Consider the following 24,870-nt stretch of genomic DNA (forward strand, 5'->3'; position numbering starts at 1 on the left):
ATACGAACTTATGCTGAAAATATTATCAAACGTGAAATTAATTAAAATTAAGTTTCATAACTGATAATTAATCAATAGGGAAAAATCCAGGAGTTAACACTCCATGAATAAGTGAAGCTAGCACGCTAGGTTTGATTAATTAGATCCCACTTTTAAAGTGGTAAATCCTGTGGTTAATTATCAGATAACAGTAATCAACACCGCTTTGATTTACTTTTATCAAAATTGACCAGTCAACTCTAAGACACGCAGAAAAGCTCGAATCTGAGGTCATGATGACAATTTAGCACACAAAGTTCGATCATTCGTCAATACATGTCAAATCTTCATTTCCCATCATTCTCAAACTTTATTTTTCAGGGTTACAAATTTTGTCTTCTTGAGCATGGGAGTGGCCAAATTACAAGATATATTATTATTATTATTATTATTATTATTATTATATATGGCACGGCGTTTGAGTGAGTTGAAAATGCCTAGCAGTGCTCACTTCTCAGTATCTGTCAATCAACATGAAGTCATCTTCCTCTTCCGAGAAGACGATCGAATCTTCAGTTTGAGTTATTTGTGGAGTTGAAAGTTGCTTCTTGACTGAAGGGTTTATATATGTTTTCGGATGGTAAATGTCGTTTACTTTTTATATATTTTTGTTTGAAAAAATTCTTCCCTCTGATTAATTTCCCATAATTGTAAACAGCAAGATCTTTCGTACGTGATGATTGAGGATAATGTATAGATTGTTTAATCTAGTCAGTGCAGGATATATGTATTAATTCCTAGAGATCTGACAGTCAGTAAATGTCCAATATTAGCAAAGACGGAACAATTCATCATCATCGTCGACGAATCATTAATTTGGAAAGGTTAGGAAAGAAAATTCTCAGATTTGTGAAAAGGAAATATGAGAAGTCTTACGGAGGCAACTTTTTTCATAACCAGTCATATTTTCATTTTTTTTTATATAAAATCTTTTGAAAGTTTCTTCCCAAACACGTACATTTGAGGTTGAGAGAAATGGGAAATTCGGTTGATCGACGCCGCTCTCAAATATCCAAATATTTCATTTGTGATTAGAAACAAAGAAACTTCAATTACAAAAACATTTGACTAATTTCACACATTTGTTGAAACACAGAGTTCAAGTCAGAACCTACTGTGTGTTCACGCTGCCATGTTTTTTTTCTAACATCCAAACACGAAGTTGCTACCAAATTAAGGTTATTGAAAGTGCAACATGTCATTTTAAACTAATAAAACCAAAAATTTATTATTCTTCTTCTTTTTTCTTTTTTTTTTTTTTTTTGCCTCGTTGCAATAAGAAGAAGTATCACCAAAAGATTATTGGCAATAGATTTTGTCATGGCGGTTTAAAATTATATTGTTTTTGAATTATCATCTACAGACGTCGACAATGCAATAGAACCATACCACAAACCTAATATCCAAATGCATGTGTGGTCCTTATGGTGTAGCGATCACTACAATTAGCCAACTCTATTTGGATAATATTTGTTCTCTACTCAATCCAGTACGAGGCAAAATGTGATGACTGACCAAACCGTTGTTGCGCGAGGGGCAGGACTGCTAATCCCAGCTCGCATAAAATCTCCAACCACACAGTACCACAATAATTAGAGCAAGGGCATATCCATGAATTCAGAAAAGAGCGGGGCAAAACGAGAAAAGAGGGATAAGTTGGTCGACTGACTTGGGACTTGAAGAAGCAGCAAAACTCGTGGTTTCAAAAAATACACGTAGATTATCAAATTATTTTCCAATAACTCGAACAGCTAGCTCTCATGCTGGAATTTGCCACTAAAATGGGAAGCCAGCTTATAATCATGCATGCACCCCACGAGTGATCTACATAAATGCCCAATTAATACATTTTCAGTACAAGTAAATACATCATCATAATCTTACACAAGGTACACAAAAAATTCAACAATTCAAAAACAGAAGATCCATATGTAAACATAATCGCTAGAGTGTTTGTGCATTCAAGAAAAATAACATTCTTCTACTTTTATTCACACGCCAGTTTGGTGTCGAAGCTGCTTAAACAGATGGCAAAGGCCTGAAACGCAGATAAAGGGTACCGATAATCCATGGTGAACATATCTTTACCAACCTTACCGAATTGCAAAATGACCTTATCATGATCAGATTGGGTCGGTTGAGATGGTGTAGGTGCACAAGCAGCAGGCTGCGTGGCAGCGATAAGCTGGAAATTCTTGACAGAAGCAACAGTCACCCGCCCTCTGAAATTGAGGCACCAACACTGCAACTGTTCATGCCACCTCGGCGGTTTGTTCTTCAGAACCAATGGTCTTTCTTTTGCGGCATCCCTGTCCTCGTGTGAACTAATGACCATGTCTGAAAACCTGGCACTGCCAAATTCTGTTGAGCTACCAATAGATTTTGAAAAGGATATACTCCTGAATGAATCATCAAGAGATCGGGGAAAGAGTTCGGGTTGACCAGGGACAGTAGCACCAAGCTCAAGTGCGGAAACAGGGATGGAGTGCATGACACATTGCATTTTACGTGGGCCACGAGTGCCTAGAACATTAAGTTCGTATGTGATTTGAGCAATATTGTGACTTCCACTGGGGACTTTTGGAGACACTTTTTTAGAGTAGAACCTACGGCTGGTATTACCAGAAGCAGGAATACTGGAACTGTTGTATTGCGGCCGCATATCACATATTATGAACTTGGTACCAAGAAAATTTGACCTGATTTCAAAAGGAGCAGGAGAAACAGACAAATCAGTTCAACGACTAATAATAGGATCCCAACCACCTAACAAAGAAAGAAATTGCAGCAGTGCACTTTGGGATATTGAAATTACAGTAAGGTCTGTGATTAAGTGCAAGCCAATCAGAATGAAGATTTGTCTTCGTACATTTCCATTCTTCAGAGCACGAGATAATTTCATTTCAATCACAAATAAAAATGCAAAAGATATGCATAACTCAAAGAGCAATTTTCCTAACTGAATAGCTTTCTCCACATCCTAAACTTTTCAACCAATTGAATACTTGAGAAAGTCTAAAATCTGACATGCGGAAGTAGAAATAAGAAACAGTCTCACCTAAGTTTTCCAATGTAACTGCGACTTGACCTTGATATTTTATCCGCATCCATTGAGATTACATACTCTGTACAAGTTGTTTTGCGATTCCGTTTTGCAGAAAGAAGAAATTTACCATTCTCTACAAGTAAAGCTGAAAAAGAAATAGCATACTAATTTATTATTAAGTTCAGGAAAAAAATTCAAAGAAGGTGAAGCATTAATCAAGAGCATTTCAGCTTAATCCATTTTAACCACCCGCCTGAGCTACTGCATGTCGATTCATTTCATACCATTCTCTTCCATCATATATTATCTTTGGTTGCATTTTAAAGAAAGGTTTGGGGAATTGATTTTAAATCTTTAATTCAAATCCACTCTAATTGTTTGAGAAAGTTTCAACTTTTACCATTTTACCAAAACATATAATTGTGGGAGCAATGCAATTCGAATATTTTAAATCGTGTAACCATTCAAACAAGCGGCTTACCAAATTAAATATTTCAAATTAAAATAAGTAGTTTCTTCAACCAAAACAAGGTACTTCAAAGTAAAGAAATAATTTCCATTATTCTCAATTCACTCCTCAACTGAAAAAAGGTTCAATCTAAACACAACCTACGAAAAAACCCTTCAAAAAATATTAAAATAAATAAAATAACTTTTTCATCTTGGCAGATGACAAGGCCAACAACAAACTTAATCCAATAACTTAACAGACCGGACAACAGAAAACTAAATAATCAATGAGAAAAACTTGCCAGGGCTTAAGCAAAGGAACAGATGATAATTCAAATTCAGCTTGTCTCTCTTAATAAAACACTGGACAATTCCATCTCGCGGGCCGGGCTGCCAAAGGGAAACAAAGAATGATGGTTTCAGAATATAAAAGTCTAGCATATCAGCCTCTCAAAAAAAAAATTTACTTGTTTGAGAGACACGGGAAAGGTCAGTTTTCCACAAAGCTCGGGACTCTGAACAATTTCCAGGCACATCTGCCTCCATGATCTGCAGACAGCTGCACAGGCAACGACATGTTTCCGACCAGGCCAGGTACTCTCGTTCTCCTCCAACCTCTTAATCACGTCACGAAGTAACTCTGGAGGAAGACCAGCCCAGCAACTGCTCTGTATGACTACAGGCTGATCATGTAACTCATGAACTGCACCATGAGACTTACCACGGTGATGACCAGCAAGCCGCACCTCAAAACCCCGTCTCGATAAGCTTCCAAAACTATCCCTCAAGTCCCGAGCTAGGCTACGAAATGACATTTATAGAAAGTAGTGACATCCACTAATTCTTCTTTATAATTATCTCTGTATTTGAAGCGCAAAATTATGTGTTATCTTAAAATTGAGGTTAAATTTTAAAACAAAGAGATCAGAAATTTACATACTCGGAATTGAGAAACTAGAAGTAAACTTAGTGCCAAAAACCTTTCATCATATCTAACAGGAAAGAATAAAGAAGAATATGAAAAAGCATAAAGGAAGATTCCCACAAAAGAAGTTCCTCCACATGGAGCACACATAAGTGGATCAAATCACTTCGTTAGCCGTACTGAACCACGAATTCTTCATCAATTACCGAAATCTTCAGTAAAAAAATGTTTTTTTTAACACTTACATGTTACATTTTAGCCCGAACAAAAACTTATCCTGATCTTTCACCCAAACCAAAAAAGGAAAAAGAAAAACACCCAAAGCTTTGCCTGACTGGATTGGCGAAAAATAATAATAATAGCTAAAAATTCAAAATCTTTACACTAAACTTAAAAAAAGAAGAAGAAAAACTCGACCTTTAATCCATCATCTTCGTTCTTCGAGGTAAAATTTACAGAAGCAACACGTGAATGGTAAAATCAACAAACATCACCACCCACGTAACATTTCACTCAGACACCTGATTAGAAGTGTAAAGAATGAACATAAGGACCACAAATCGGAGCCCAAAAGCGGAAAGGGTAGAATTTAGTCTCAGTTTGGGGGCCTAACCTGACGCCGAATGCAGATGGCCTCTGATGATTAGGACCAATGGTACGCTCTCTCTCGTATATCGATCGATGGTGCCGACTCCATATTTAATAAGTTTTATTATGTTAGATGTTAATAAATTTTAATTCTAAAACGTATTATATCTTTGTATGCAAAATTATAGTTTGATTAGAAAATAAAATGTAATAAAATAAATATTCGAAACTAAAATTTGATGGAGAAAAAAATTGTATTCTTTATGGAAAGAAAGTTGTATATATATAGCACAAACACTCCAACGATCTCACGGATCAATTTTGTGAAACATATATTTTATATGGGGAATTCACGAAAAAATATTATTTTTTATGTTAAATATATTACTTTTTATTTTAAATATAAACATTATTGATATGTCTCACGAATAAAAATCCATGAGACCGTCTTATATATAGAGAGATTGTATCACCTTTTTTGTGGTTGAAAAAAACAAACTTAATTACTTGTGGGACGAGAAAAAAGTAAATAATATAATATAATATAAACTATAAAGTGCTGTGGTTTCACTTACTTCTTTAATTGGGTGTTGAAAAAATATTGAATATTTTGATATATCGTACTTATTGTATCGTAAAATATTGTACATATCGAATTTAACGATACACTGTAAATTTCAATACAGTATGTACCGAATTTTTCGGTATCTTTATCGTTATCGGTATGATATTAAAAAAAATTCGGTATTTTAATATGAATAACACCGATTTTTTTTTATTTTGGTACAAACGGTTTTATACCGTTACCTTATTGAAATTTCCTTATACCAATTTTTTTGTAAAAACGGCATGAAATTTAGGTCTTCGGAAATTCTCGGGTACGATATACCTTATTTTTTGAAAAAAAATCCTATATACCGTGCCGAATCAAGCCTATCCTTAGCTATCATTATGAGCATTATTTAAAAAAAAAATTCTGTAAATTTATTTTGTGTCAATAGAATTTTAAAAAAATATACACTATAAAAAAAACAATAAAATAATATAACTATCANAATAAAATAATATAACTATCAAGATCTCAAAATAAAAACGTTCGAAATCAATTTTCGAATTTGAGACTCAATTATAAAAATATTTCTCTCCCAACAAAGATACGTCAATCATTCATAAAATAATACAAATGTCTCATTTGATGCGAATATATGGGTTTCATTTTTAAATTGTTTCGAAAGTACGTGAAACGTGATTTGTATATTGTACAGTTTCGAAAGTGTGACAGCAAAATGTTCTAGATTAATAGGTTTAAAGTAATAGGCAAACGTAACACAAGAATTAATCGCACAAAGATAAGATAAAGCAATGTTTTAAGGTAATAATTTTTTAGATTTCAGAGAAATTCATATGATAATTGTCATAAAAGCACATTTAATAGAATATAAATAAAAGTCAAATGTTTAGATTTGAGTACTCAAAAAGCCATCTAATGCGTTAAGCATCTCACCTTTCACGTGCCCCAAAACCTAAACCAAATACGTTATTAAATAAATTTTATCCTCAATAGTCTAATTTATGCGTCGAATAAAATTCAGTGGCACAAGCGTCGTTCGACTATTTAATTTAACACAAAAACTCTTATAATAAGATAGTCACAACCCTAAATTAAATATATAATTTACCGCATTAATAAATAATTTTGGACAATTTTTATTTAAAATGTTATTGATATACCACCTGAGAAATGTGTGGTACACATAATTTTGAAATATAATTACAAATCAAACAAAGGGTGGCCAGCCAGTCGTCCATGTCAAATCATGATACTCTTTTACATTTAATTAAATCTAATTATAAAAAAGAAACATGTCATCAAATTTAATGTCATAAAAACTCAACGTTTTTATTTTTTATGTTAAACAGAAATCTCGACAAAGTTGAAGCGTAAAAATGGATAAATTAATCGTGTTTAAATTTAAATTAGGCAATAAAAATGGATAAAAGAAGCTGCGCTGCAGGCGGCTTATTCTCAACCTTACAAATTTTTAGAGATAGTGACACTCAAATTTATTTATTAACGAGTGTTCCTCGATTTTCCCATCGTCCCCTCGTGAATATAGAGGAAACCACACAAAATATATACAAGTGTTTTCAAAACATCGACAGGTTCAACCGATAAACGGCATGGATCTGGTCCAAAAAGTGTTTAAAAACCTTTTAACCACTCAAGAACCGGTCCGACCGATCAAATTTGGATATGCTGCACACCTACCGTGCACAAATATGTGAGCACCGATGAGGTGTCACTCACCCATTGTTTGATCACTGATCCAGTTATAAAAATATTATCATATATAATTGCCCTTTATACGTTACAATTGGTTGATGATACCCTTTCTTTTCAAATATCGAATAAAATTAAACAATTAATTAAATCAATTAGTGATTTTTTGCTGGAAAACAGCCACTTAAAAATGTGAAGTTACAATCTAATGGGTTGAAAATTGGGCTCTCTCTACTTCAAAGTTCAGAAATTTGTGGATTTTTTGTTTGGGCTTTTGTGCTATTCCGCACAAGCAACCCTAAAAATGATGAATTTTTAATTTTTTAGGTGCAAAGATTTATAACTTGAATGAAAAATCTCACCTCCTTAGCATAAAAGATATAGCTATTCGAAACCTTTGATGGGGTATATTTTATACTGATTGTGAGAGATTGTAAAATGAAGGCAGAAGAAGTGCCCAGGCGCAGAAGACGGAGCGCACCCGCTCTCCCCAATCTGTCCAGGTAATTACGGACAGAAGGCCTAGCGCAGGGGCGCCCAACTCGCTGCCTGGATTTTTCAGGCAGCGTCCGAACCAACTCCTCGCTTTTGTTTTGAATCATTATTTCTCTTAGTTTATTATTTCATCATTTGCTGCATCTCTTTCAGTTATTAAAATGAAAAGGTGACTTGTGGTTACATTATCTGACGAAAACACATTGATTCATGAAAAGAAATAATTCTATATGGCAATTCAGCAATGATACCCCTGTAAGAGCCCATTACCCGGGATATCATATGGATTCCCAAATCAGGGTCAATCTGCAGGATGCATTCTTCTGAAGCTGGGCAGGTGCAAGCCCGGGCTCTACTCCCCGGGCAACCAGACGCCCGGGCTCTTATATAAGTCCCCGGTAGGCATTCTAATCGGGTCACCTCGATATGAGCACCGCACTCGAGTACACTAGCAGAATTGGATGTGGGCGACCGTCCTATCTCTGACACTAATCCAAGTGTTTGACAAAGTCAGACAGGCGGGATGTGACTAGTGTATGATTTGACATGTCAGAATGTAGTCGCCCTACTATAATTAGTAAGTAGCACGAACAACGAGGTCATCATTACTTTTCTTACTATAAATACCAGGTTCTCCCTTTTACATTTAGATTCATTCATTTTATTGTCTACACTCTTACACCAATATCACAACCATCACTTGGTTACATTGGTCTTTTGTTAAGTCATTCACTGACTTAAGCATCGGAGTGGCCACGCCGAACTCCCCTCCGGCGTCTATTCACGAGTTCATCTCCTTGTGTGCAGGTTACAGCTGAAGTCATATTGCAGAGATATATCTCCTTACTCTTATTCCCTTCATTATATTAATAGCAGATCCGGTGGAGCACCCGACCCGGCTCGTCCATCTTAAGCCCGGATCGCATCATTGGCGCCGTCTGTGGGAATTTGAGCTCAAGACGTAGATATGATTTCCATTCAAAAATAAGCCCAACTCTGCTTGGCAAACATACAAGTCCGACCAGCTCGGCACTCAGATCTTATATGAGGATTTCATATGTGCTCAAAGCTCAGCAGCTATCCCGGATTGGCATGAAGAGCATTTGCTATGTACTCAGTAGCATACAGCTATATTAGTCACTTAATTTAGCTCAACCAGAGAAATTTCACTCTATCGAAAATGAATTCAGATTCAGTATTTCCAGGTTAGTGATTTAATTTTTAATAAAACTAATACAGCAGGAAAAGCAAAATCTTGAAAGTCAGGGAGACATGAGGCCCCGGCACCATATTTTAAGTCTGGGAGATTTGAGGCCCCGACACATTATCTTAAGCCCGGGAGATTTAAGGCCCCGGCACCATATATTGAAAGACCGGGAGATTTGAGGTCCCGGCAAATTATTTAAAGTCCGGGAGACACGAGGCCCCGGCATATTGTCTTAAGCCCGAGAGATATGAGGCCCTGGTACATTCTTCAAAGTCCGAGAGATATAAGGCCCCGGCACATTATTTAAAGTCTGGGAGGTATCAGGCCCCGGCATATTGTCTAAGATCCAGGGCACTATACCGTGGCTCGGGGAACCACACCTCGATCAATAAAAAGCCCAGGGTTCTCAAACGTGGCTCGGGGCTCCGCACCTCGACCATTCCCAACTCCCGGGACATGTTCCCCGGCCCGAGGCTCCGCACCTTTGTTATTTATAAGCCCAGGGTTCTCAAACCTGGCTCGGGGCTCCGCACCTCGACCATTCCCAACTCCCGGGACATGTTCTCCGGCCCGAGGCTCCGCACCTTGGTTATTTATAAGCCCAGTGTTCTCAATCCTGCCTCGGGGCTCCACACCTCCACCATTCCCATGCCCCGCGACCTGTCCCCCGGCCCGAGGCTCCGCACCTTTGTTATTTATAAGCCCATGGTGCTCAAACCTGGCTCGGGACTCGGCACCTCGACCATCCCCAAGGCCGGGGACATGTTCCCCGGCCCCAGGCTCCGCACCTTGGTTATTTATAAGCCAGGGTTCTCAAACCTGGCTCGAGGCTTCGCACCTCGACCATTCCCAAGTCCCGGGACATGTTCCCCGGCCCGAGGCTCCGCCCCTGGGTTATTTATAAGCCAGGGTTCTCAAACCTGGCTCGAGGCTTCGCACCTCGACCATTCCCAAGTCCCGAGACATGTTCCCCGGCCCAAGGCTCCGCACCTTGGTTATTTATAAGCCCATGGTTCTCAAACCTGGCTCGTAGCTTCGCACCTCGACCATTCCCAAGTCCCGAGACATGTTCTCCGGCCCAAAGCTCTGCACCTTGGTTATTTATAAGCCCAGGGTTCTCAAACCTGGCTCGGGGTTTCGCACCTCGACCATTCCCAAGTCCTGGGACATGTTCCCCAGCCCAAGGCTCCGCACCTTGGTTATTTATACGCCCAGGGTTCTCAAACCTGGCTCGTGGCTTCGCCCCTCGACCATTCCCAAGTCACGGGACATGTTCTCCGGCCCAACGCTCCGCACCTTGGTTATTTGTAAGCCTAGGGTTCTCAAACTGGGCTCGGGGCTCCGCACCTAGACCATTCCCAAGTTTCGGGACATGTTCCCCGGCCCCAGGCTCCGCACCGTGGTTACTTATAAGCCCATGGTTCTCAAACCTGGCTCGGGGCTCCGCACCTTGGTTATTTATAAGCCCAAGGTTCTCAAACTTGGTTCGGGGCTCCGCACCTCGACCATTCCCAAGTTTCGGGACATGTTCCCCGGCCCAAGGCTCCGCACCTTGGTTATTTTTAAGCCTAGGGTTCTCAAACTTGGCTCGGGGCTCCGCACCTTGGTTATCTATTAAGTCCAAAGACCCACACCCTGGCTCGGGGCTCAGCACCTCGACCATTTCGATTACGGGAGATACGAGGCCCCGACATCTTATCTCAAGTCCATGAGACACGAGACTCCGGCTCCTCATCCCATCTCTGGGAGACATGAAGCCCCCGATGCTTTTATAAAACCAGATTGATCATCTCTTTGGGAATCCAAGCATGACTATTCGGGACAGCGAGTATGACTCTAGCCCGACTATTTAAGGGATGTGTGATGATATCCCTGTAAGAGCCCGGGTCATGGATGACCCGGGATATCATATGGTTTCTCAAATCAGGGTCAATCTGCAGGATGGATTCTTCTGAAGCCGGGCAGGTGCAAGCCTGGGCTCTACTCCCCGGGCAACCAGATGCCCGGGCTCTTATATAAACCCCGGTAGGCATTCTAACCGGGCCACCTCGATATGAGCACCGCACTCGAGTACACTAGCAGAATTGGATGTGGGCGACCGTCCTATCTCTGACACTAATCCAAGTGTTTGACAAAGTCAGACAGGCGGGATGTGACTAATGTATGATTTGACATGTCAGAATGTAGCCGCCCTACTATAATTAGTAGGTAGCACGAAGAACAAGATCATCATTACTTCTCCTACTATAAATACCAGGTTCTCCCTTTACATTTTGATTCATTCATTTTATTGTCTACACTCTTACACAAATATCACAACCATCACTTGGTTACATTGGTCTTTTGTTGAGTCATTCACTGATTTAAGCATCGGAGTGGCCACGCCGGACTCCCCTCCGGCGTCCATTCACGAGTTCATCTCCTTGTGTGCAGGTTACAGCTGAAGCAATATTGCGGAGATATATCTCCTTACTCTTATTCCCTTCATTATATTGATAGCAGATCCGGTGGAGCACCCGACCCGGTTCGTCCATCTGAAGCCCGGATCGCATCAAGCAATATCTATAAATATATATTCTGCAACTCAATATGATTGGTACATTATTGTGCTGTAAGGTTTGTGCATCTTGAGGTTAATTTGCTGACAAAACATATTATCAAACTTCGAGAAGTGAGATAAAATAAAACCTTAAACGAAAGAATTTTTATAAGCCTAAACCTGAATGTTTCCGTACAAATTTTTTTTTATCTCAGTTTCAGATAGGCAACAGTTGAAAGAGTTGCTCGAAAAGCCCACCTTCCTTCAAATCCAGATCGAAAAATTGTGTACATTGAGATGCAACTCTTTGATCTCCACACGGATCAGCAATTGCCGAAAACCTATTCAAATGCAGCCCCTACATCTGAAATCATGAAGAAAGGAATCAATGCATGCTTTCTCTTCGATAGAAAATCCCTCAAAGAGTTTCATTTTATCCCTTGAAAAGCAGGCCGCAATACTTAAAAGCAGGAAACCAAAAGTGAGAGGCGTGATTGAATGTGCGTAAAGTAATGATTTTTGTTCAAAGTCGAAAGGGTCCTGATGTATTCCGATCACCAACACTAATTTTGTTTATGTATAGTGAAGATAATTGTTATATATCCAACGTTTGCTCCACAATAAAATGTAGAGTGCTAATAGTTTTGACAAGACAGTCTGAATCAAAGTGATAATCTTTTACATTTGGCCGGAACTTCTGTTGGGATCATGGCCTTACAAAAATATAAAGAAATCAAATTTGTGGAAGAAGATGAATTTGAGCACAAGTGAAATATGTATAATATACATGCATTCATTTATGATGTAATTACTAATTGGCCTCACAAAATTATTGTATACATGTTTGAAATTTTTTTCTCGCTATATTTTGTCTTTTTTTTTTTTTGGGTATGCTTTACAACGTGAAAATGAGTTTTGCCTTGAAACGAAACCAAAAAGAATATGATATTTGACTATTAATCTGATCATTGATGTGCATTACAGTAATTGTTTGCATTTTAATTACAATTTTTTCTTTAATCAAATGTTGCAATGTTCTCAAATTGAAATACCCTTGTTTAGTTTCTATATATATAGAAACTTGACAATAAATGGTGATGAATTTTATAATAATCTCAAATGTCAAAATATGGTCCTCAAAATAATCATCAGATTTTATTACCTTCCAATAATTAGCTTTCACATAAACATCTATACCTCAATCATATATAAATCATTTAGCAGCTCTTATTTTCCCATGAAGTATATGTGGAAAATTTTGTTACTCAAACAAAGTCATAAAAGACTGTGACTTTCGACTCGAGGCCGTAGTAAACAATTTCAGGTAACTCGTTCCACTTGTCAATTTCAAGAATTAAACAAACATATTTTATATTTAAATATGCGAGTGAAAATGTTTTAAATAATTATATTTATTAAATTTTGAATTATCTGGACCACAAAAAAATTAAAGCAAGCCCTTTATTTATTGAACGTCATCTCCAACGAAATTGAAAGAATAATGGGGTATTTCCAAAAGTCAAATTATATGGACTAAGGTCTACATTTACAACTTGTTTGAGAAAGATAGAAATTGAATTTACATAATCTACATCAGAGCCCAAAAATTTAATCTCCTACTCGTACATAGATATACATACATATATATATATATATATATATATATTATGTAGCAAGAAATTTGAATAAACAACTAGATGTCAATTAAATTTAACGAAGGAAAAAATCAATAAATCCCGTATTATAATAAATTTAGTTTAAAATAAATAAATAGATTTATTTTAATTAAACTTGGGGAAAACATTTGCAATGGGATGGGAATGAAAAGACAGTTTGGAAACAGGGAAATAATTGATATAGGTGGATATTATTATTATAATTTGTTTCAGAAAGAGACGTTAGTGAGTGAGTGCAAATAAATTGTTGATAATATGAATGACACATTTAGATGGCGACAGCGCATTTCAGTAGGGGCTGACAATTGGGAATTTTTCAGTTTTTAAATTAAATAATAATGATGCTTCAATATCTTTTTGGGAGCTACATTAATATTTTACTTTTTTTTTTTTTTGGTAACATCGTTCATTATATCTTATCGAGTATAACTGATTTTTTTTTTAAAAAAAAAAAATCAAAATTAAACATTTGTTTAGATTTAAGAAAAATATTTTTGGTAATAAAGAATAGACCTACTTCTTCCAATAATCTAATTAGAAACCATCGTATAAATTACGAAAATCGTTTTTTCAAAAACCAAAAGTTACATATACAAACATCGCGTGTGCTCGAGCATGCATTAGTCACATATAATCGTTAAGGACGGGGAACCAAAATGTGTATGGTATAATAGTATATTGTATCTATAGCATACTTGGTCGAGGTCTTTATTTTCTACCAAAAGCCAAAAATATTCTAAATTTTAGGGAAATAAGTAATATGATTTTCTCTATTCATTTTAAAGGTACAATGAGATTTTCCTTATAGAATTAGGTTTTCCTAGGATCTTAGAGGATATTCCTATTTTCGTAAGCTGGAAATCAATCTAATTGTTAATCTTCTAAATAAACTGGCGACGTAAAGCTCAAATGGTAGAAAAATTTTGTGTGTTTTGACCAAAAAACGATTGAATTTGGTTAATTATGAAATGTTTTAAATGGATTGATAACGATAATGAATATGTGGGTACAAATTATTTATATAGCCAGGGTTGTATATATATATCTGTCATATATAATTATAGTGTTCCTTTAATTGAGAAGTTGTACTTGAAAATTATATTTACAAAAAATATATCTGTCCAAAGTTTATTTAAAACTACTTAAAAATTATAATTGATAAAAAAAAATTCTAAATTCGGTAATTTTATGTATAATCTCCCCTTAAATTGTCTATTTAATATAAAAAATAATCACACAAAATACATATCCGATCCCATTAATTTCTACACCTCCACTACCCAAATTGACCAGTCATCTAACAACTAACTGAAATTAAATGTTAACACCTCTTCAATTAACCTAGAGGTTATGTCAAAATTGAGCTCTATNTATATAAAACCTGCGGACATTGCTCATTATATTTTTCATCGTGACAGTGTGAGCCAATTCAAAGTCAATGACAATTTACGATATCATTTAATTTCAATAAATATTTATTTATTATTGAACTGATTTTATAATAGTTAATAAATATCTGTCAGGGTGCGAACTCTAATAATACAAAGCAGTAAATTAGAAAATAAATAAATAAAAAAGGAATTCAGAGATTTCACATGGGAAATGTCTCTTATTGTACCACTCTTATTTATTGTGTTCCTAAGGTATCTCTTCAGAATTCCGTTGAATTGAGCTTTATTCAAAATTTATTTCGGCCTTTAGCTTGTGAAGATTAATTCAAAAATCTGAATAAAAACTACCGAATGATATATGAATTTTTTTATTTATAATAAAGATATTCCCTTCTAATTCAATTAATTATTTGTTGCATTTGTTATAATATATGATCAAAATTTTTAATTTTATGATTTTATTTGGTGATTATCTACACACATAGCTTTTTATAATCTTTTTTTAATGACGATAGACCCACAACCGCTATCTTTCGATGTGTAACAGGTAATCCTTCACGCTAGCAAGATAGTCTACAAACCACATTAGTCGGTTAAATCACACTAGGTAAACTTTGTGCAATATGTTCGATCATCCGAAAAAGTGTTTATAAGGAAAATCGAAATTCTTACTAATAATCAAGCTCTCGCCTACTTCACCAACTCGAACACTCATTAGATATATTTTTTTATAATCTTGTTATATGATTTATAATATAAATAATCTGGTCAATTTGATCAATTCTTTGATAGTACGTAGCAACAATGGAGAGTATTTTATGAAATGTAATTATTTAATCTAAATAATCTGGTTTCTTTTTTTTAGCATTTTTCAAACATATATAACTTAACTAGAATTTACGTGTAGATGATGTATTTTAGGATACCATTTCCTTTTCGTACAAAACATTAATTAAAACCGAAAGCAAAATTAAGAGCCAGCGTATAAAGATATTCCATTCTCTATTTTGGCATTTTTTTAGGGCTTATTTGCCACACGAAAGCTTTGTTCTGCGAGATTAGGGTTTCGTACCATCTACTTAATCTATTTGTTAATTATATTCAACAAGTTTAGCATGACCTGAGACACACAATCTACGTCTCAAGTTTTCATTCCCACAAATTTTACTAAATTTATTTCATTTTCGATTTGAATAAATATATATACGCATGTATATGAGTATGTGTGTATTTAGTTATTTTTAAATTTACATCAAGAATAAAAATATATAAAAAGTGATAATGAGAGATTTTGAAGATGTATTTTTTTTAATCTCGGTCAACTCTTATTTAACCAATTTCTCCGATTTTTGAATTGCCCCATAAAAAAAACATGAAACTAACTAAGTATGTTGTTGACAAGAAAATTTCTACATGTACTTGCACCTTATAGTATACGCATTGACTTATATTTTTTCTTGCCGAATACAAAACTACCCACGAAAAGAAATAATTATCTTATTAGCCAAATATAACTTTGTAATTGATGCGTTACTCAATTGGGAATATGTTTATATTAAACTAGAAAGTTAATTATTTTCCTTAAGATGATCATTAATAATAAAATGATATGAAGAGTGAAATGAATAATCTAATAAAAGATTTTAACCTTATTGAGAAAATAATTTTGGAAATCACTAAGCCACTCTTTACAAATTCGATCTCATCAATGAAAATAACAAAATACATCATGTTTGACATTTACACTCATAAAAAAAATAAAAAGAAAATGATGAAAAAAATACAATATCCCCATCCCTTTATTAGTTCTTTGGATTGAAAGCTCTCTTTTTTTTTTTCCCACCCATTTCCCTCATTTTATTTATCTCCAAAATAATAAATAAATTATAAACATAATTTATCTCAAAAAAATTAACTCCTATGGTAATAACCTTACAAAAACAGCCCCCCAATATGTTTTGCCCGTAATTTTACATTTTCACCGCAGTTTTCTGCCCCGTCACCTCTGACACCTCCTGGAATTCTACCCCACCGCACTTCTATTTTCGCCAGACACTTGCCTTCATTTTTTGACACCAAAAGCTAAGCCCCTCCCCCATCCTTAAAATCTTCACTTCATTCTCCCGTGTTTGTCATTGAAGATTGCTGCTTGTTTGTGACTATTTCATAGCCTCCTGCATCTTCTTCATCTTCATCATCTCCATCATCGTCTTCTTCGTTGTCATCGCTTTCATTATCTTGATCCTGATCATGCATGGTAGGGTCTTGATGCTGTTGGTTTGGATTCGGCCATTGCCGTTCAGGTCTGGCCATTATTGGCACCATTGGGTTGTCTTGCTTCGCAGTGTACTCGAGATGGAATGAGTGGTCATCGTTCTTGTTTTTCTCTCTGTATAAAGCTTCGAGCTGGTGGAAATATGGGCATGTCTTGGAGTCTTCTGGTCTCTTCTTGCTGCTCTCCTTTACTTTCTTGTAATACTTGTTAATATTCTCCCATTTCTCTTTGCATCGCTTAGAGCTTCGGCTATATCCCATTTTGCCCATGCCAGCGGATATTTCTTCCCAAAGGGGTCCCTTTGGCCCGTTTTCTTGGTACTTGAGATCAAGATTGGTTCGGAGTTTGATCAGTGCTTCAATTTCCGTTTTCGGCCACCGTGAGGAGCTCGTGGGCGTGAAACTTTCGGTCCCGCCATTGTCCTTTTTTGATGGGTTCAAGATTTTTGTGGGGCTGACTGTAACTACCGGTAGTGTTGGTTGTGCTGGTGGTGGCGGGAGAGTGGATTGTTGCGGCGGAGGTGGAGGTGGTGGTGGCGCAGGCTGACGAGGTGGGGGTTGAGGATTTTCCGGCGGTTGCACAGCTGCTGTAATAATATTACTAATATTTGGGATTTGTAAATTGTGCTGCTCGCTTACTTTTTGCAAGAATGCGATCACCGCCGCGTCTTTGGCAGCGGCGATGGATCTCTCCTGAACCAGAAGATCGTGTTCTCGATTCATTCTTGTCGTTTCTTGAATCCTCCATACCTCCTCTCTCGCCATACGATCCCTCTCCCGTTTCTCCAATGTTTCCAAAAATTTCTTCTGCAACTCCTCCTGCTTCTGCACCACTTCTTTCATCAACCTCTCAAAGAAATCCTTCCATTTCCTCTTCTTCCCCCGCCGCCGCTGTATATCCTCGTCAGAAGAAGTTGACGAGGAGGAAGAATCTGAGAGTAGACTCGACAAAATATGAGGATCGTGAGAGGATTGAAAAGGGTGAGCTTGAGGAAGATTCGAAGTATTTATTGATGGTTGAAATGGAGGAATGTTATTTATTGGATTGAGGGAAGTTTGTATCGTTGTGTTTGGTGGCAGCATACTTAAAGGGTTTGGACTAATGGATGGAACAGTACCAACATGTGATGGCATTGGAAAATTGGCAGCATTAGGTGGTGGTGCCGTCATTGTCGTGGTGGCTGGAGTCTGAGTCCGGGGCGGAGGAGGGGTGAAGGGAAGCGGCGGACTGGTTTCCAACGCCTGTAATTGATCGAAAAAACGATAAGTTTTCCCGTCTGGCTTGGATGCTCGGCCTTCTTTTGTTCTTTTATGATACTTGTACACGTTCTCGAATTTTTCTTTACATTTCTTGGCACTTCGATGAAATCCAAGCTCCGCCATTTTCCTGATAACAACGCATGTAGAAATTTAATAAATAATTATACCATTCCTCCATTTGTGTTCTCGAGATCGTATTTTTGAATTATCTTTAATTAATAAATGAAGATGGCATGGTGATTTATTACATAAAATAAACAAAAGAAAAATATCTTCACTGATAATTCAAAAAAATATAATACATAATAGATCAAGGAATAAATCAAGAATTCCAAGCGGTGGAGAAAGTGAGAAACCCAACTGAATTGTCCGAACACAGATTCCAGTGCTTCCAAACTTATATTTCATCAGATCATCTGAATTCTTCTTTAATTAAGGAAGAAGAAGAGATCAATTCAAGTTGAAGAACACAATTCATATATTCGTCTTCGCTTTTACTCTTTATTTTTTAAAAATGTTTCACCTAAACGAAGAGCAAAAACCTGGAAAATTAATGAACTCCTCCAAGAGCTGCTATATATTCGTGTAAAATGAGGCCCTTTTAATCGAAAAGTAATAATTCGATGAAAACTTTGATCCAGATTCGTCACTATTACTGAAAATTTTAGGAAATCCAGATTGGGTAACACTGCAGCCGTACCCGTGGTTGTAAATGAATCAAGTTTCGATAAATTTACCTGGAAACTTCATCCCATAATGGACCTTTGAGACTCGAGTCTCGAAAAGCAACATCCATATCAGAACGAATTTTCAGCAAAGCCAAAGTTTCTTGCCTAGGCCACCGGTTTCCACCACCTCCGCCGCCACTTCTCTCACCATCCTCCAAACTCCCACCAGGAATCGAGCTGGATGCACCAACCTCACTGCTGCCACCACTAGCTCCACCACCCTCGAGGGCATCTGCCGCCGCTGCGCCGTCACCGGAGCTACTCATGAGGCCAGAAACGCCTAGCATCATGTAGAGGAGTCTCTTTCCAGCTAGCTAGCAATTACCAGCCGAAAAATAAAAAAATATATCACCAAAATGGGTGAATTCTGTGCGTTTTATGAAGATGAGGTGTGGTTAATTTATTTAATTTATTTCGGTGGGATCTGCCTGTCGATCTCACACCCCTTAAATATATCTTTTTTTTTTCAAAAAAAGAAAAGAAACTGAGGAATCTTTATCATTTTCTTGCTTGCCCTCTCTCTTTTGTAAAGAAAAACTTTTACTTCATATACTTACCCTCAGTAACAAGAGATAAAAAAAAATTCCTGCATGCATACAATTACAACTGTTCTCCTACATCCACACACATATATATATTTAATTAATTAATAATAATAATAATACGTACAATCATTTTATACGTATAGTTGTATGTATACTGTATACAGTAAATCGCGGGGTGGTGGGGGTGGGGGTGGGGGTTGTAACAGCTGCAGATAGCGACGATGGTGATAATAAGTTGGTTTTTGTCTGTCCAGCTAAATATAGTTAAAAGCCGGCCCATGTAGGTCACCTTTGCTTTTCTTAAGTTTTGGATTTCAGTGGTGGTTTTACCTTACACTTGTGGCCATTTATCAAATTACCATACTGCCCCTCATCTTTGGTAATTAACATTTTTTTTATAATAATAAAATAAATACTCGGAGAAATTTAGTTCACGCCATACGTATTTTATTTTATAGTACAAATTTTATACTTTTTGGATTTTGTATAAATCGTATGTAAAATATTACGGATGAGAACTACTTCTTGCTCTCTCTTTTTTTATTATTTTTTTCTCGTTTTTTTAAGGTTTATTTATTGACAGATATATGATGTGGATCGAATTTATAGAACAAACCGGATCGATTCCTTTGTCTTGTTTTTACCATAATGCCCTTATTTGAAATGTAGTTAATAAATTATAAGAGGGGCGGGGCATGCAAATTTGAAAACGTTAATTATTATTCCAAGGGGGGAGCGTGGAGAATACGGTGGTTGTGCTGCCACGTGGGGCGAAAGAATTGAATTTGACAAACTTTATTGTAAATAAATCAGATTTTTGGGTTAAAAAGAGATTTAAAAAAATTAGGGGAGGGGATGGGATCCCATGGGTTGAATTAGTTAGATGTAGGCCATATTATTAGCCAAAGTCATTTATGAATACAAGTAAATATAGTGTCCAATTCCGTTAGGTTTTGCAACCTACCATCAATAAATCAAAAAAACCATTTCAACTTCTTCAAAATAAAATAAAATAAAATAGAGACCGGGCTTGTAGATCAGTGGTCTCACCCCCTGCCGGAATAGCCGGTTTCTCCGGGTTCGATCCTCCCTCCTTGCGTGATTTGTAATCAAAAAATAAAATAAAATAAAATAATATAAATAAAATAATTCTTTGCATGAATGGGATTTGGTTGTATCACCTCTTTCAACTTAACCCTCCAAACTTTTTGCCTAATGTGACTGTAATAAACAGAACTCCACACGTCTCGTATATTTAGACATAATTTGTGTTTTTAATAGATTATAAAAATATTATTGAAAAAATAATTTTTATAAAAAAAAATTTCTCATTTTCTTCTTATTCAATGAGTGTTTTAATATGATATAAAAAGTAATTGAAAATTATTAAGGTATTTAATAAATAGCAGTAGATTGATACTTGAATATATAAAAAAATTAGTATTATATATGAGATGAATAAAAAAGAAACGCGATCATTATATTTGAGACTCTGAGATTAAATATTGAACTTATTCAATAAACAATTTTGTCTCAACCAATAAAGTCAAATATATGTGAACATTTTACTTTATGATTCATGAAAAGTTATATGTCACAAGTTAAATTAATAAATTGATGTAAATAGATTAAAATCCGCATGAGATATATAAATTATGTGTTAGTCTATAATATATCGAGATTGTTTTATTTTCTATTATTATATTATCATATCATGTTGATCTTTCATATTTTTTTAAAAATTGAAATATATATTAATGATTTAATAATAAATATTCGATCATATCATAAGTGAGGTCAAGAGTTAAAATAAATCTGCAATGATGTATCGTAGTAAAGTCGTAGGATAAATGGGAAATGTCAACTCATATTAGATAGGGGAGTTTTTCCTTTTTCACTTTGAAAAAAAAAAATGTAGATGATGGTTTAATTAATTCCCATTGCATGCAACTTGACTAAATAGGTGGATGTGAAAGTATTGATTTAAATTTTTTTTTTAAACGTGTTATTTGAAATTGACAAATTCGTTTGTGTAGAAAATAATATTAAATGGTGGGTCAGTGGTTACCCTATTTATCACGTTACAGTGACTAAAAATTTACTACATTTTAAAGAAGAATTTATTAAAGGATTATATAATAAAATTGAAATGAAGAATACAATTAGGATGGTTTTAACTTTTAAGTATTGAAATTGTATATATAGTGATTTATAGAAAATTTGACTTAATTCGTTTGAATTAGTGAAACATTACTCAAAAACCTAATTGGGAGTAAATCTATTGTGAGACGGTCTTACGAATCTTTATCTGTGAGACGGGTCAACCCTGCCGATATTCACAATAAAAAGTAATATTCTTAGCATAAAAAGTAATATTTTTTCATGGATTACCCAAATAAGACATCCATCTCACAAAATATAACCCGTGAGATCGTATCACATAAATTTTTGCCCCCAATTGATGGAAAAAAAAAACCATTTTCATCATAAAGTGCTTCTGTGCTAGAGAACTTGTGGAATATTATCATATTATGTACCCAAACAATAAATTTTGTACAATATTCTCCTGCTAATATCCATTCCATAAAAATTCCAAATTAATGAAAAAATTCGTGTATATCACTTAAAGTATTTATTCAAGTTTTGTTCGACCTTTGTGGGAAAGAGAGAGAGTGTGTGTGTGTCTTTATGAACATATTATCCCAAACTCAATTATTAAATTATAGGGTTGAGTATGATTGATATTTCAAAAATTGGATTACTCCAATATGATCTATGGTGACAATTTTTTTTATTTTTTATTTTTAAAAAAAGATAACTCAGCAATGGACCATCTAATAAATAATGCAAAAACAGTGGACCCGACAATGAATAAACCATTACATGCACAAATCAAGATCAATTAGGGTATATTTTGTTATGGTGTCAAAAATATTTATTTAAAATGTGATTTCAAGAAATCGATTGAGAAATATGAAATATGTTAGGTCTACATATATATTCTTATCGTAGATGCCATAATGTATTCGGTATTCGCTTTTTTAATATTATTAAAACAAAAAAAATTTAATATTTGGAACGATGAAAACACGAATATGACATATGTTTAAGTAAAAATTGCGAATTTCACAAGCGATTTCTGAAAATTTTAATTCAATCCTTTTCAAAGGGTTAATTTTTCTTTGAATATGATTCAAAATATTGGGATCATTAATAGAACACATCCTTACCAAGTTATGATTACGTAGACAAGCAATACAAGAAAAGAAAGTTAAATCGAAAAAATCAAATGATTTATTGTAAGGGGGATATAATGGTCAAATCACAGAACATAGATCAGGATATGCGCAGGGGCAAAAGAGTAAAAGAGCATTTTGTAACAAAAAAAATACATTATTTTTAAAGATTTTAATGTATAAAATTTAAGTGTTTGATCGATGATTATAAAATATATGTATATACATATATACGTATATTTATACGCATATATACGTATATGTGTGTGTGTGTTTATTTGCCGAAAGAAAATTCATTTACACGATAATATAAAATTGGTGCTTCGCTGGCGGTGGGCCTCTTTAATTTTAAGAGATGCTTCCCACTTGCATCCGAATTTACGGCTTGTATAAGTCATGGTTTCTCTGTCACACAATAACACACCTTAATATACACACATTCGTTTAAAAGTTATTATATTATAATAAATATAAATTATCCATTTATTATTATTATTATGTAAACTATATTATATAAAAAAATGGACAACATTTTTGTTTTCCAAATTATCTTTATGACAATATTTTTCTCTCAAAATTGTAATTGTAATTGTACTTTATTTTCAATATTATCTTATCAAATTACACTATGACATTTTACTGATTTTATAAATTATTATTAAATTAAACATAAAACTAAGCATTAAAAAATTAAAAAAATTATATAAATTATTATTATAATTTTAGATACACAAAATTGAATTAATGGATAATTATTTAACATGAAACTTATTTTTTTGAGTATTTGATATATTTTGAGACATAATAAATTACTAATTACAGCAAGGAGTAAAATAAAAAGGTAAAATTATTAAACTATAGTAATTTATTTGAATTTGGTAAAATTAAAAAAATTAGGGATATATATAATTTTTGTAGGTCCTGAATTCCTTAACTGTTACATGCTAATAACTAGTGGTTCACATGGCACGACTAAATTAAGAATATGTCTGCTCTGTAAATAAAATGTAAAATTGGGGCAGAAAGAATAATAAAAAGAAAAGCTTAAAAGTCAAATTGCAGGGAAAAAAAGGGTAGGGAATAAAGAAATTAATCATTTATTAATATTATTTAAAAAAAACAATAATAATAAAATAAAATAAAATAAAAAACACTGCGCTCCACAGAAATCGTAACACTGTACATGATTGTGCCGTACGCTATTTTATTGTAAGAGGGAAGACAGCAAAGAAAATTGATGATCCCAAAATATTAGTATTTTAATAATTTCAGAAAGTATTATTTTATATGATTTGAATCATATAGATTCTTGCAATCACACAATATTCATTCTTAATTTTGCTTATTAGAGTGGGAAGCGGATTAAGAGACTTTCACTGGCTTCATTTTATTATAAAAATATCATTTTGATCGTTAAATAATATGATATACGAATGATAAATCAAAAAATATATAGATAACATAATGATTTATATATATATTTTTAAACTTGAGTAGAAAATTGGATCGGATTAAACAAATCAATAGAAATATAATTATTTTTCGGGAAAAAAAATATTCATGAATTATATTTTAAGAATAGAAATTATATGGATTTAGAAATAAAGGTTAAGTTGATCAATTAATGTCCTTTGATTATTAAGAAAGTTGGACATTATAAATGTAAAACTAAAAAAATGATTAATGGAGGTTGGACAATTAAAAATGGGCAGTACCTATGTTAATTAATTAATAGTATTTTTACATTATTATATTATGTAAATCGAAGATATCAACAGAGTATAACTCCTTTGATTGCATCTCAAATTAATAAATATACACACACACACACACACATAAAGTTCATTTATTCTTTAAAAAATATATAAAATTTTAATATATATATTTTTAAAAAAAATACAAATTAATGGTTTTATTTAATTAGGTAGCCTAAACTCGTTGAAATAAGATAATCCACATAGTATAAAGGTTCTTTTTATTCATATTCCCACTAAGTTGGCACAAGTATATGTAACATATCACATGCAAATCATCAAATAGTCTCATAATTATCAAGTACCATATACAAAGTAGAGAAATTTTTAATGGTCGAGTTATTTATTGTGGACCTACGAGGGTCCATGAAAACCATTCAAAAAATATCATGCCTAACTTTTTTTTTTTAAAAAAAAATGTAAAATCTGTCGATTT

The 24,870-nt window shown here is 34.5% G+C and overlaps 2 protein-coding genes and 1 long non-coding RNA gene across 6 annotated transcripts; all 3 read right to left on the minus strand.

The window, feature by feature from the left end:
• Positions 1–1,859: 1,859 nt before the first annotated feature.
• LOC140982965 (tubby-like F-box protein 8) lies at positions 1,860–5,196 on the minus strand. 4 transcript variants are annotated; one of them, XM_073449771.1, is made up of 7 exons: positions 5,074–5,196; positions 4,878–4,981; positions 4,003–4,395; positions 3,838–3,925; positions 3,098–3,230; positions 2,662–2,738; positions 1,860–2,562 (listed from the first exon to the last, which is right to left on the minus strand). In XM_073449771.1, exons 3-7 carry the CDS (start codon positions 4,348–4,350, stop codon positions 2,027–2,029), a joined length of 1,182 nt encoding a protein of 393 aa, XP_073305872.1. In that variant the 5' UTR covers positions 4,351–4,395; positions 4,878–4,981; positions 5,074–5,196; the 3' UTR covers positions 1,860–2,026. The 4 variants fall into 4 exon arrangements, with proteins under 4 accessions (XP_073305872.1, XP_073305870.1, XP_073305869.1 ...); XM_073449769.1 differs by adding an exon at positions 4,706–4,794 and having other exon boundaries at positions 1,860–2,738; XM_073449768.1 differs by having other exon boundaries at positions 1,860–2,738.
• Positions 5,197–11,797: 6,601 nt separating this feature from the next.
• Positions 11,798–12,165, minus strand: LOC140983456 (uncharacterized). Its single transcript, XR_012176434.1, has 2 exons — positions 12,032–12,165; positions 11,798–11,934 (listed from the first exon to the last, which is right to left on the minus strand). It is a non-coding gene; the product is annotated as an uncharacterized lncRNA (long non-coding RNA).
• Positions 12,166–16,259: 4,094 nt separating this feature from the next.
• LOC140982807 (trihelix transcription factor DF1-like) lies at positions 16,260–19,319 on the minus strand. Its single transcript, XM_073449529.1, has 2 exons — positions 18,909–19,319; positions 16,260–18,298 (listed from the first exon to the last, which is right to left on the minus strand). Exons 1-2 carry the CDS (start codon positions 19,187–19,189, stop codon positions 16,753–16,755), a joined length of 1,827 nt encoding a protein of 608 aa, XP_073305630.1. The 5' UTR covers positions 19,190–19,319; the 3' UTR covers positions 16,260–16,752.
• Positions 19,320–24,870: the final 5,551 nt, after the last annotated feature.

The sequence above is a fragment of the Primulina huaijiensis genome, chromosome 8, assembly GCF_012295235.1.
Source record: "Primulina huaijiensis isolate GDHJ02 chromosome 8, ASM1229523v2, whole genome shotgun sequence".
In the NCBI taxonomy this organism is placed as follows: domain Eukaryota; kingdom Viridiplantae; phylum Streptophyta; class Magnoliopsida; order Lamiales; family Gesneriaceae; genus Primulina; species Primulina huaijiensis.

Bases quoted from the DNA above. Each gene is read 5' to 3' on its own strand.
- LOC140982807 (XM_073449529.1), bottom strand. From the start codon at position 19,189: ATGATGCTAGGCGTTTCTGGCCTCATGAGTAGCTCCGGTGACGGCGCA. The intron at 18,299-18,908 runs GTAAATTTATCG...CGTTGTTATCAG, and splicing joins TTATGGGATGAAGTTTCCAG to GAAAATGGCGGAGCTTGGAT.
- LOC140982965 (XM_073449768.1), bottom strand. From the start codon at position 4,350: ATGTCATTTCGTAGCCTAGCTCGGGACTTGAGGGATAGTTTTGGAAGC. The intron at 3,926-4,002 runs GTAAATTTTTTT...TCCCTTTGGCAG, and splicing joins TTCCCGTGTCTCTCAAACAA to CCCGGCCCGCGAGATGGAAT. The intron at 3,231-3,837 runs GCAAGTTTTTCT...TTTCTTTTTCAG, and splicing joins GTTCCTTTGCTTAAGCCCTG to CTTTACTTGTAGAGAATGGT.